At 45.3% G+C, this 12,615-nt stretch overlaps 1 protein-coding gene across 2 annotated transcripts in view; it reads right to left on the reverse strand.

The window, feature by feature from the left end:
• The window catches only part of TTC28 (tetratricopeptide repeat domain 28), a gene marked incomplete at both ends in the record, with an annotated part of 616,677 nt that overhangs the window by 102,916 nt on the left and 501,146 nt on the right, over positions 1-12,615 (reverse strand). For both annotated transcript variants that reach the window (XM_079717073.1, XM_079717072.1), the window contains 4 exons: positions 1,345-1,474; positions 3,155-3,264; positions 6,856-7,379; positions 8,649-9,990. In XM_079717073.1, the coding sequence (XP_079573199.1) occupies positions 1,345-1,474; positions 3,155-3,264; positions 6,856-7,379; positions 8,649-9,990 (2,106 nt within the window). The remainder of the gene's footprint in view (positions 1-1,344; positions 1,475-3,154; positions 3,265-6,855; positions 7,380-8,648; positions 9,991-12,615) is intronic.

Genomic DNA, 12,615 nt, shown 5'->3' on the forward strand with positions numbered 1-12,615 from the left:
ATTCCCATGGGCAAAGGGTTCAAACCTCTGAGGTCTCTAATTCTTTGAAACTGCTTCTCTCTCCTTCAAGCTTTTCCTCCGTCTTTCGATCCAACCTCTAATCCCACTTCATCTAAGAAACTAGTCTGATATCTAGTTTAAAAGCTAATGCTCAAATATGAGAGTACAAAAGATAAAGCAACATCCCTTCAAGTTAGGATTATCAGAAGGAACACAATGCAAAGGATCTGCTTGCATCATAAATATACAAATGGAAGAGTTGCTAGAACTAAGGTCCAAAGAGAGGGCAGGCAGAGGCAGGAGACCAGATGCCGCAGCCCCAAAGCCCTTCAAGGATGCCCTGCTTCCTACCGTCTGAGTATCAGTAGAAAGTGGGGATTTGTAGGTGTGTATGCAAATGTCTTCTTTTACCCTATTAAGTTATTAACTGGAACAGCAGGGCCGATTTCTGTACACATTGGAAAATTGCCCCAAAGTGCTAGACAGACTTAACACTGTGATTATAGTAGATAATAAACTGTAATCGCAGGCAATGAGCACAGTTACTAGATACATTTTTCAAGGGGAAGTTTGAGTATTCATACCCATAAAGCAAAGGACAGGTTATTGATAAGGCCTCAAAATCCAACTTCAAAGACATTGTTAATTCCAATGAATACCTCCTTAACCCAAGTTCTGGGTTGGCGAAAATGGTCTGCAGAGATGGACAGGCCTGAGGAGAGGCAGAGGACAGGGTGGCTGGAATAGGGTGGCTGAAACAGTCAAGGCCCAGGTAAGGGAAGGTGGATGCTGTCCCAGTGCAGTGCAGCCCACAGGCCTGGGAGTGTCGTCACTGACTATGTCACAGCCTTGGGGGCAGACAGTATAAACATTTATTAGACAGCAACATTAAAAGATGTGTGGCAGTAAAATAGGGAAGAGACCAGTGTCTTCTCAGGTACCTGTCCCCAGGTACTAATGGGCAGAGGGAACCTGGTGGGAGCACCTGTTTCAAGCATCCCTGTCTCCAGGACACCTTCTCTGGCTCCTGGGTCTGCCTGGCAAGCCACTTCGTTCCCACAGCACCCGAGCCCCTTTTACTCTAGTGCCAATCACACCCTCCTGGGCTCCCGACTTCTGTCTCCTGATAGGCTAAGAGCTTCTAGAGGTCAGGAACCGGGACTTCTTGACTGGCACTCGGCACATACAAATATTCGTTGCTTGAATTAACGAATGTTCAATGGCTGCGTTGTGGTTGTGGCTTCAGTCTGCCGGGACAACAAGTCATATTTCATCACAGCACTCACTAAACGACTCAGACGCAGGGATGCACGCACACAAGGGGGGAACCCCCACTGCTCTCACCGAGGCTGACGAGCACTCGCTGCAAGGCCTGGTAGGAGGATGTCTGCAGGTCAAAGAGGGAGAGCTTGTAGTCCGTGCTCAGCTGCACCTCGTGTCGGATCGTTTCAAACAAGGCTGATGCTCTATAGAGCTGCAAGGAGGGGAAGAGAACGTTATCTGTTTTCCAGAAACCACTGTCTAGCCGTTCACCGACGAGAGACAATTTTTGCTCACATCTTGGTAGACAACAGAAAACTTGTTTTAAGAGATTTGAAAGGACGAATCTTTATTTCCAGGTAGGTCTTTGTGGACCTGAAAAGGCATCAATTAGATCCTACTCAGTAAATTATAGTTTGTGTAATCAATTTTTGACAGACAAGGGGATCTAAAAGACAGGGGTTATAGACTCATAGTCTGAAACTTGTGGGAAAAAAATCAGCTATGTACGCAATCAAGTGCTGATTTTGATTAAAACAAATGAAAAGCCTCTCCTCTTGTCATCAAGCAACTGTAATTCACCACCCCAACGCCTCACAGTGCGGAAGGGCTGCAACTGGAGCAGGTGAGGGGGAGCCAGGCTGGGGGGGAAACCCTGACAGCAGCCGCGCTCTCAGGAGGAAGGCTTCTTGCAGGCAGTTCAGCTGAACCAGATGCTGCTCTGCACAGCAGTGCTCCAGGGAGCCACGTCCACTCACAGGCACACCCTGGTACCAGACACACGACACTCCTAAGGAGACACTGTCCTGCTGCTCTGAGGGGACCACAAGGTCAATGGGACAAGGCCTTTCTCTGATATTTATATGTGGAAACAGTATCAAATTTTAAATTCAAGCAAATTTAAAGAATAGAATTCTAAGACTAAGGGATTTAGACTAGGAGAGAGGAATGTATTCCCAACCCTGCCACTAATTTGCTGGGTGACTTTTGGTAAGATTCGGAACCTCAGTTTTTTCTCTGTAAAGGGATGGTTATCACTCTACCTCACAGGGTTATTAAGGAATAAATCCAGTCAGTGAAAGTACTTTGAAAACTATAAATCACTATATCAATACAAACTTTAATTTTTGAAACCAGAAAACTAGAGAATTAATTCTTTAAATTGTAAAACGTCATAACATCCCAGGATGCTGTGGCACAAGTTCAAGCATATCATGTCCTCACTCCCTGTGAGCACCTACGACAGGAGCCTGGATTCACCAATCCTTGGCCCCCTTTGCTAGCACAGCACCCTCCACAGCAAGCGCTGCCTAAGCAGTTGAGTGTGTGATTTTAGATGCCATCTCACAATTCCTCCAACCTGACAGAGGAACCCATAATTCCAGGGATCTTTCTAATTTGCAGAGCCAGCACAGAGCAGGCTTCTCTTCAACTATTTGTGTGTATGCAGAAACATGAACTTTGTGTGTGTGTGTGTGTGTGTGAGAGAGAGAGAGAGAGAGAGAGAGAAGGGAGGGAGAGGAAGAGGGGAGAGAAGCATCTAGTGATATAACTAGAAACCTACAAAAACAGTAAATCCAATAATTATGAATACTTGGATTATTTACTTCTGTCATACAATGTATATAATTTCATATTAAGGTTTAATGAGGAACAGTAGCACATAATACAAGAATTCCAAAGAAATTATTGAGAAATCTATCATACAAGTGAGTAAGAGTCTTTACTATGGTTCAACACTTCTGGGCTGATACAGGCTGGAAATCTTGTATGTCAAACCCAAGAGCACAGGTCAACACCCTCTGGCAAATGTCATCACTACTAGGATAGTAATCCCAAGGTCTTCCATGCTTCTAGAAACAAAATCCACTCGGGACAGGGTTCTCCTGCTCACCTGATGTTGGGCTTCCTCCAGGTTCCCACTCGCCCAAAGGGAGAGGCCAAGACCATGGCGAATTTTGGCTTCATCTTCTCTTCGGCCCAGCTGCTCTGCTAACCTTAAACCTGAATTCAGATAGAGAAATTTTGAGGACACATAAAAGACAATTCCATCCTGCCGAGGAGTTCTGGAGGGTAACTGGCTCAGGTGTATATAAACAGTGTTAGCAACACAGCTAGTTAAAATGCAGGACAAAAGCAGAATCAGCCAAGGCAGAGTAAGCATTCTTTTCAAATTCTGTGTCGGTAGTGACCTTTCCAGGTCACTCCAAGTTGCCCCAGCAAGAGCTCAGGTGATGGCTATCAGCAGGAGACAGGTTTGCAGGGCAGGCAGAAACACTGAAACAAATGGAACCTAACTGGCAGCCCTCCCAGCTGTGAAATCCCTAGCTTTGCAAATGAAAACTCCTGGCCTGTAAGTTTACCTAACCCAATTCTCTGGCTGGCAAAAGTCTTTCTTGAAAGTTCCATAGTCAAGTACAGAAGCCCAGCTAATACTCTTTCCTATCACATGTGCACAGCATCCAAGCAGTGTTGACAAGAGACACATCAGGTGTCCTCCTGGAAGCAGAATGCTCACACCGCCTGACCCTGCCTTCTGTTACTGATGCCACTGAGGCATTTCGCACCCAATCTGCCTTTCCTTTAAGGCTGAGACTTTGATGTGCCTCAGCGGGGTTGCAGAGCAAGAGCTATTACGAGTTGAAAGCTTTAAATGAGATTGTTCTCATTCTAATGGCCTTCAGATAGGCACCTGCAGTTTGGGTCACTTACTCACAGCAAGCTTCTGGATTTCAGGACACCAGCAACCTCCAGGGCTTTGTGGGAGTCAAATATGAAGGCAACCATTTATTGTATTGGTCACTAAGCAGTTCTCAGCATCACTTTGCCCTCATTATCCTGCTCTCTGTACACAGGAGTTAGCTTGTGCTGAGACAGCAGGAAGGCTCCCACACTACAACTGCACACACAAAGGAAGGTCTTCTTCTTTCTAATCTAATTCCGGGTGCATGGGAGCCTGCCTCTGAGCATGCTGGGCCCACACAATTTCAGACTTTCGAAAAGGAATTGAGTCAGTTGAGAGGCTAATAAAAGTGATACTCGGGTTCAAACTCATAAAATATCATGCATCTCAAAATGCACATAACTCAGAAAACTTAGAAACAGCATTTTAAATTTAAATCATGTCACCGGGTAACAAAAACAATATGTATTTGCAAATTATTCGCATTTTAAAATACTTCATAGAGTAGGAACAGAAATAAAAGAAATGGTTTTTGGGTGAAAACCAGGAGGAGACCGGTTGTTTTAACTTTCAACAAGCTAACCATATTCATTCAGCAATATAGCTCTCCCTGCTAGGCCTGGGCCTCTGAGTTGGAAGTAAAAGTCATTGAGGCAGTTCCTCCAGAAGGTATGTTCTGTGCAAGGAGGGAGTTGACTTTGCTCCCTGCTGGATCCCCAGCGTGTAGGACACTCCCTGGCCCATAGTCAGAAGTTCAACAATGAAGAGCTAAAAGCCCACTGGACAGACATGGTATCTGTCCTTCCCCAGTTTCTACCTGCTTCTGCCTCTTAGGAATCTGACCCACCCATCCAGCCCTCCTGGAGCCTAGTTTGCCAGAAACTAGTTACATGACTCCAGGTAAGTCACTAAATTGCTCCAGCCTCCCTTTCTTCATTTGCAAAAAGAAAAAAAGCTGGATGAGACCAGTGGTTTTAATCACGGGTAACCATACAAATCACGTAGAGAGCTTGTTCCAAAGGCTCTGACCAGGCCTGCCTGTGAGATTCTATTGCATGTGGGCAGGGGGATGCTAGTCCACAGGCCTGTCTGAAAGCCAGGAGGGAGAGAGAGTACCAAAGTGGTTTCCAACTGAACTGTCCCCTCACTTCAAGAGGCTGCAGACCCAACTCAGAGCACTCAGAAAGGGCCTTCCAGGTGTCCTGCACCCGAAACAACTCATGCAAAGAGGCATCTGGTCAGGTCCACAAGGTACACCAGGCTCTCTGGTAGAGCACATCCACGAAAAAGACACTGTGGAGATGGCGCGATAAGAATTTAGATCTCTGCAAGACTTAAAGTTACAATAAAAATAAACAGAGTTTTCCATAAATATAGAATTATGTTACAATATCTTAGGCAAAGCAGCTGCTTCATGGAAATAACATTTCAGGAAGTACCAAAGAACACAGTTGAAAGGTTGTCATACACTGGGTCTGAATTTAGTAGTTTTCACATATTCAATTGAAAATCGCCCCTAGTGTGTTAGAATTTTACCAGTCTAGTTTCAGGAAACCAAAAGCCACCTCTCATATTTAATGCATTGAGGCAGAGCTCCCACTGAGTGGGAGCCAAATCGTGTCTGGGAAGTGGCTTCTAGCCTCTCAGTAATCCCTCAGCCTGCAGGCCACAGCAAGACTGGTCTGTGCAGAGGACCACAGCGACCATCAGCCCCTGGCCCATTCTCCACTTCATGTGCTGCTTCCCTCTCTCCCAACTTCCAGCTGGGGATCAGAAGTAATCGTGGACATGACTGCCCCAGCCCTGCTCTGTTCTTGGGAGGTTGAAAGAACTGCATACAAGGTCTTGTGTGGTTCCTGAGGTCAGGAAACCTGGGCTGAACCCCATGCCACCACTGACTGACCGCATGGTCAGGATCAAGCCACTATAGTCTCTGAGCCTCAGGTCACTTAGCTGCCAATGGGAATACAAAGATACAACTCTCATGGTTACTATGAGAATGAAATCCAATTAGATAAACTATATATGCCAAAAAATTTTGGAAACTATAAATGACAGTTTTTGCTTGAAATCAGCAACCATTTCCTTTTACTAGTGAGCCAGGAACACCGTATCTGCTGTTTTTCCCTCCCAGGATGACAGGATGCCATGTGCCCGTGTGAGAGGAAGTGCTTTCCAGAGGAGGGTTACAAAGGGGTGGAGGGCAAACACCCTGCTGTGGGGCTCCTGCTTGGCGAGGAAGGAAGCATCCAAGGCCTGACTGTGCGCAGGTAACTGCATGGAGCCTGCCGGCGAGGAGAGGGGGTGGGGAGGGGGTGAAACAGAGGGGAGGGAGGGAAGCAGCCACTTTCTGGGCCTGCCTGAGATAAGCCTACTGTGGCACCAGCCCAGCACCGTGGGTAACCAGCACCAGGAAACCTGGCTGATGGCTTGAGTGACCCTCAGACGGGTGCTTCTGGAGTAGACCCCAGCTGCCACATTGAAATGGACTTCTACACAACTTTGATACAGCTTATTTTCTAAAGGGACAATGGGCCCGGAACAGCTGCGCATTTTTCCTCTGATTCAGACACTTAACTTGTACACTATTAGATCTAACTTGACCTTGTGTAGAATGTGTTTTTTACTCAGTAGAGGGCCCTGAAAAGCAAGGAGGGTGTCAGCTCCTTGGACAGCTGGCAAGCAGAGCGAGACAAGCTGGGTAATGCATCCTGGACAGTGGAAAGCCTTTGTACTACTAAGGAACGCCCAGTGGGGGACACCATGGTTTTGGAGTTGAACTGATGATGTGGCCTCTGAGATCCTCACTCCATGCAGAGGTGGCCACTCACACCGTGCACACCTCCTTCTGAGCAGACTGTGAGCTCAGTCTCAGGGTAGACCGAGAAGCCGCAACAGACCTTTTCACTTACCTTCCTGCAAGTACATGACTGCCTGGGAATAGTTTTGCAAAGCATGATGGGTCCTTCCAAGGCTACTATAAGACACCGTCTTGGCCACCAAGTCGTTCATTTGTGCAGCGATGCTCAAGTGCTGTTCTTGATAGACCACAGCCCTCTCAAAGGTGCCCAGGGACTCGTAGGTCAGGCCCAGGTTCCCATAGGCCCGTCCCTGGCACGTGGGGTTGTTGGTTTCCTCTGCTATCTGCAGATCCAGCTGGTGGTACTGCAGGGCTGTATCGTATTCCCCCATTTGCTGGTAAACGCCCCCCAGGCCACAGGCAGCATCACTTTCCAGAGCTCGGTCTTTCATCTCTCTAGCAATGTTCAGCTGGCGTTCAAGGCAGGAAATGGCTTGTTCGTAATTCCCTAATTGGCTGTGCAGACTTCCCAGCTCTCCATAGGCCTGGGCTTTATTAAAGGCCTCCCCGAGCTCATGGGCAACCACGAGCCTCTTTTCAAAGCACACAAGGGCTTGCTGCAAGCTCCCCATTGCCCTGTGGGGGATGTAGACAGAAAAGCAATGATATTATTTTGTGCAGGTGCAGACATGCTGAAGCCCCTGAGAAAATGAAAAGCATTTGTCACTGTCACTTACTATAGAAGCTCTTAACTTCTCTTCTAGCTAAAATCTATCATGTGCCCTTAGAGTGAGATGCAGGGGAATTTCATAATCTGGAAAGCAATTCAAAAGTCATCCCTTAGTGACCTTCCCAAGAGCTTGAGATTCAATGGGATATATACCCCAGAGGAAACATAAAATATATTAATAGGCACAATGATAGCAAGTGAACTGTTTGGTTCTTTGGGCCTCCCAATTTCCACTACTGCTTAGACTATGTTTTTGAATTCACTTTACAATGGCTATAAATCTTTCACCCTTAGCTTCTCAGAGCACTCTGTGGGTGATGATTTAGTCTGACCCTTGCCCTTCCTCCACTCCAGGAGCCCTAATCCCCTGCCTATCTGGAGAGGCCGTATATTCTGCAGACACAGACACCTTCTTGGTTTGCCCACATTCAGAAGGAAAGCACCACCTTGGCCAACAGTGTGTCTTTTTGTGCTGCTAAGAGATGACACGGTAAGAGTGAGAAGAGCATGGATTCTGGTGGCAGACCAAACCAGTTGTGTAGGACACATGAATCCCTTTTCCTGAGCTTCAGTTTCTGGATGCTAATAAATCCCACATCCCATAGCAGATGATAATAAATGTAGACTAATACAGGATTGCTATAAATAATAAGCAAGGTATCTATGCAAGGTGGCTAGCATGACAGTATAGATTTATTCACTCCCACTATTATGAGGTGGCTTTCCCTAAAAGCAACAAAATGGGGTCCAAGTAATTGGTGGGTATAGGTGTTATATTAATGAACACCTCCATATAATGTGAGGGGCATTCAGAAAATATAAGTTAGATCGATTCATTCATCTTTCCCGTTCCTATTATCTCTTTTATTCTGCTCATTATGATGTAGTCAAAAAGGTAGTGCATTTGGAGTCAGAGAGCCCTGGGTTTAACCTCAGCTGTCCCTTTTAAGCTGTGTAATCTTGGACATAAACTCTGGGCCTTAGTTTCTTCCTATATAACATAAGGGTAAAAATATACCCTGCTAATTTCACAGAATTATTGGAGGAACAAAATGAGGAATGCATGGAAATGATTTGTAGTCAATAAGCTGCCATGCAGACATTAAGTGGCCATTACTTTCACAACTGCTCCTTGTGCAGGTTTACCAACCACATTTGTCCTCTGTCATTTTTACCTGTGTCCATTTCCCAGGCCCCGGTAAGCCTTGGCTTGGTCTTGCATGCGATTTAGACTCTGGGCAACAGATAAATATTGTTCATAGTACTTTATAGCTTCCTCATAGTCACCCAGGGCCTCGTAGCAATCCCCCAGGTTGCCATAGGCCCGGCCCCTGTCGAGCACAGACTCGTTTCCACTCAGCTGCTGCAGCATGGCCAGCTGCTGCTCGAAGTAGCCGATGGCTTCTTCCATCACATTCATGTTCATCTTTGTGATGCCCATGTTGCCATAGACCTGAGCTTCTAGACTCGGATCTTTCAGCTTCTGCCCTAGATCCAGCTGCTCTTCATAACACTTGAATGCCATCGTGTATTTCCCAAGGGCCATGTAGACGGCTGCCAGGTGCCCATGAGCTCTGCACTCTCCCAGCAAGTCACTCAGCTCCTGATATACCTCCAGTTCCTGTGTGTGATAACCCAAGGCCTTGTCGTGTTTCTGGATCATTCGGTATGCAGTGCCCAGGGCTGCATATGCACTGGCCTCCAGTCTTCTGTCCTTTACATGGTGAGCCAAGCCCAGCTGCTGCTCATAGAATTTTATTGCACCACTGATATCTTTTTTACAGATGAATATATCACCCAGGTTCCCCAGGGCTCGAAATTTAGCCTGGGAATTATTCAGGGACTGGGCTAGGGACAGCAGGTACTTCTGACACTCTTCGGCTTTGTTAAAATTCAGCAGAGCCTTGAATGCCAAGCCCAAGTTGCAGTAGGCTTTTGCTTGGCTCAATTTGTCATGAAGGTCTTTGGCCAGGGCCAGATCCTGCTCATAGTACTTCACCGCCTCCTGGTAATTTCCAAGGCAGTAATGGGCGTAGCCAAGATTGTGGCAGACCTTCCCTTCTCCTTCCATGTCTTGAAGCTCAGGAGCAAGCCGGAGGTACTGTTCGTAATAGGGGGCGGCCTGGACGTACTCCCCTCGAGAGCAGTGGAAGTTGCCCAGGTTGCTGAGGGCCCGGGCCTCGCTCTGGATGTCACGCAGCTCCCGAGCGATGTTCAGGTGATTCTGATAGTGCTGCAGGGCCCGGTCGTGGGCACCCAGGGCCTGGTAGGCCACGGCAAGGTTCCCATGTGTGGATGCCTGTGAGGCACGGTCATTCACTTCCATGGAGATCTGCAGCTCCTGCCGGTGGTACTTGACAGCCTGGTCGTACATGCCCAGAGCATTGTAGGCATTGCCCATATTCCCATAGGCACGGCCCTGGGCGGCGTAATCACTCAGCTCCTGGGCGATGCACAGGTGGGTCTTGTGGAGTTTCAGCGCAGTATCATAATCACCTTTCATCTGGTGTATGATTCCTGAGACAGAGAATAAAACAATAGAAAAGGGTTGAAATGACTGATTAGCAATATAGAAAAAATGTAATTTGCAACTCAATTTATACTCAACTACAATCCAGATGAATTAAAGAATTTAAAATAACAGAAGGTAGAATTAAATATTTATCAGCTCTCCAGAGGGGGGATAGCTTTCTAAGCTTCAAAGCAACAGGAATAAAAAAAAAAACCTGACAGATTTGGTTACAAAAATAATAAGTTTTATACTATAAATATATATCTAAAATTAAAAGGCAAACACAATACTGGGATATGAATTATACAAAAAAATTCAATAGCTATCTTGTATAAAGATTTCACTTGTTTCATTTTTTAAAAAATCAAGACCCCAATTTACTGAAATAGGCAAAAATAGTAAAAGTGAGCAGACAACTCACATCCAAGGAAATACAGAGTAACCACAGGGGAAAATGTTAATTTCTTTTAATAATCAAAGAAATGCAAAATAAAGCAACCCTGAAGTACCATTTTACTTCTACTAAATTAGCAAACAAAAAATTTAAACAATACCCTATACTGATGAGGTGGCCCTCAAGCTGGTAAACACATCAACTGCTGGACACAAACGGGAACAGCCTTTGGAGGAGCAGCATGGCAAGAACCACACACGGTGCTGCTCAGACCCTGCGGTGCTGCTCAGACCCTGCAGTCCTGCTCAGGGGAATGTCTTCTAAGGCAATCATACGACAAATGCAAAAGCTGTATGCATAACAATCTTCACTGCACCATTATAGATTAGTGGAAAATCAGAAACATCTTCAATGGCAAACAACTTGGGGATTATATGAGTACATTTTGGTATATCAACTCACCAGGGGATTATGCAGTCATTAAGAAGATAATTATGAAGTCTATGCAGAAAAATGGGGAAAAAAGAGTTCTTGCAATAATGTTAAGTGGAAAAAGCAGAAAACAATGCTGCACGCTCCCTGACAATGACTAGGAAAATGAATGTGTGCACATGGACAAGACCTCGAGGGTATTATGCAAAAATAAAAACAGTTGCCTTGTTAGGTGATAGGATTTGAATGATTTTTGTTCCAGAATTTCTTGTAATTCTGCTATCTAGCTTTTACAGTCAACAATAACAGCACTTCAAACAGCCCTCATAAACTATGCTATAGCTGCTAAGCTAAGCTGTTGTTTTTACAAGCAGTTCAAAATGAGATATATCATAAATATCATAAATATAAAGTAGTTCCAAACGAGGGATATAATAAAAGTAACTTGGGAAGCGCCTTTAAGGACAGCCTGGTTCATTTCAGTTGGGGCTGGGATGGGGAGGCACAGAAAAGGTGGAGGGATCTAGTATGCAAATAGGTTTCTCTTTGCCCTTGGTTTTGAACATGCTTTTCTGTGCATCAACGTGTGAACTTTGCACTGGTGACCAAAACCTGCAGAAGTATAAGAACTCAAAAACACCAGGACGGGTTGCTAAAATGTCTGAACTGAAAATAGAGGCACTGAAAAAGCAAGCTATCGAAATCCAGCCTCTGCAATTTGCTTATCTCTACACCTTTCATTCTTTCCTTCCTTCCTTCATTTACTTACACACTGACCCAACAAATATTAACTGAATATTTATTGTGTACTAAGCCTTGTGGAGGGCAGCACACAGAGAGAGAAATGAAGACACGTGTCTGCCCTCAGAAAGCACACAGGGTCATAAGGGAGACAGTCATGAAACAAATAATGTCAATACACACAAAAAAAGCTGAAGTGAGCGGGGCGTGGGAGAGAGAGGAGCATGCCAGGGCCACTCCTCTGGTCCTGACTTCCTCCCCTGCCTGCAGTGGAGGTCTGCCCTGCCCCAGGAGTCCTGCTGAGCTCTGGGTCCAGCCATCTGTATTAACTGGATTTAGGGCACTGGATAAATCATTTAGCCTCTTTGAGCTTTTTTTAGTTCATCTATAAATTGAGGAAAATAATAATCTTGATACCAACCTTAGAGGATAGTAGTGGGGATCAAATGAAATAATGTATGTGCAAGTGCACTGTAAACTATAAAGTGAAATTCAAATATTAGTTACTGAAATTACTATATGCTTCTAGGAAAGGGAATTCTCGAGGTGGTAGAGATTAAACAAACTATGGTAATTCTGTGTATTTTCTTTTATGAGTAAAATATTTCATAGTTTAAGCAAATCATGGTACTCTATATGACGGAATAACATGGTGCCATTAAAAATGGTGAAGTAAAAAATAATAGATGAAATAGAAGTTTATATACTGACATGGGAAAAATTATAATATATCAAGGGGTTATATGGGCACAGACAGTACACTTAATAAAAACATTAATAGGATGTATGTATATACATACATGTTTACACTTATACATACAGCATACATTTTTTAAAAAGGTAACAGTAGTGATCTTTGAGTGGTGAAATTTTGCTTATCTGTGGTTTTTTTTTTTTTGCGGTATGTGGGCCTCTCACTCTGTGGCCTCTCCCGTTGTGGAGCACAGGCTCCGGACACGCAGGCTCAGCAGCCACGGCTTACGGGCCCAGCCGCTCCGCGGCATGTGGGATCTTTCCAGACCGGGGCACGAACCCGTGTCCCCTGCATCAGCAGGCAGACTCT

Source organism: Hyperoodon ampullatus, assembly GCF_949752795.1.
Source record: "Hyperoodon ampullatus genome assembly, chromosome: 13".
Taxonomy (NCBI): Eukaryota; Metazoa; Chordata; class Mammalia; order Artiodactyla; family Ziphiidae; genus Hyperoodon; species Hyperoodon ampullatus.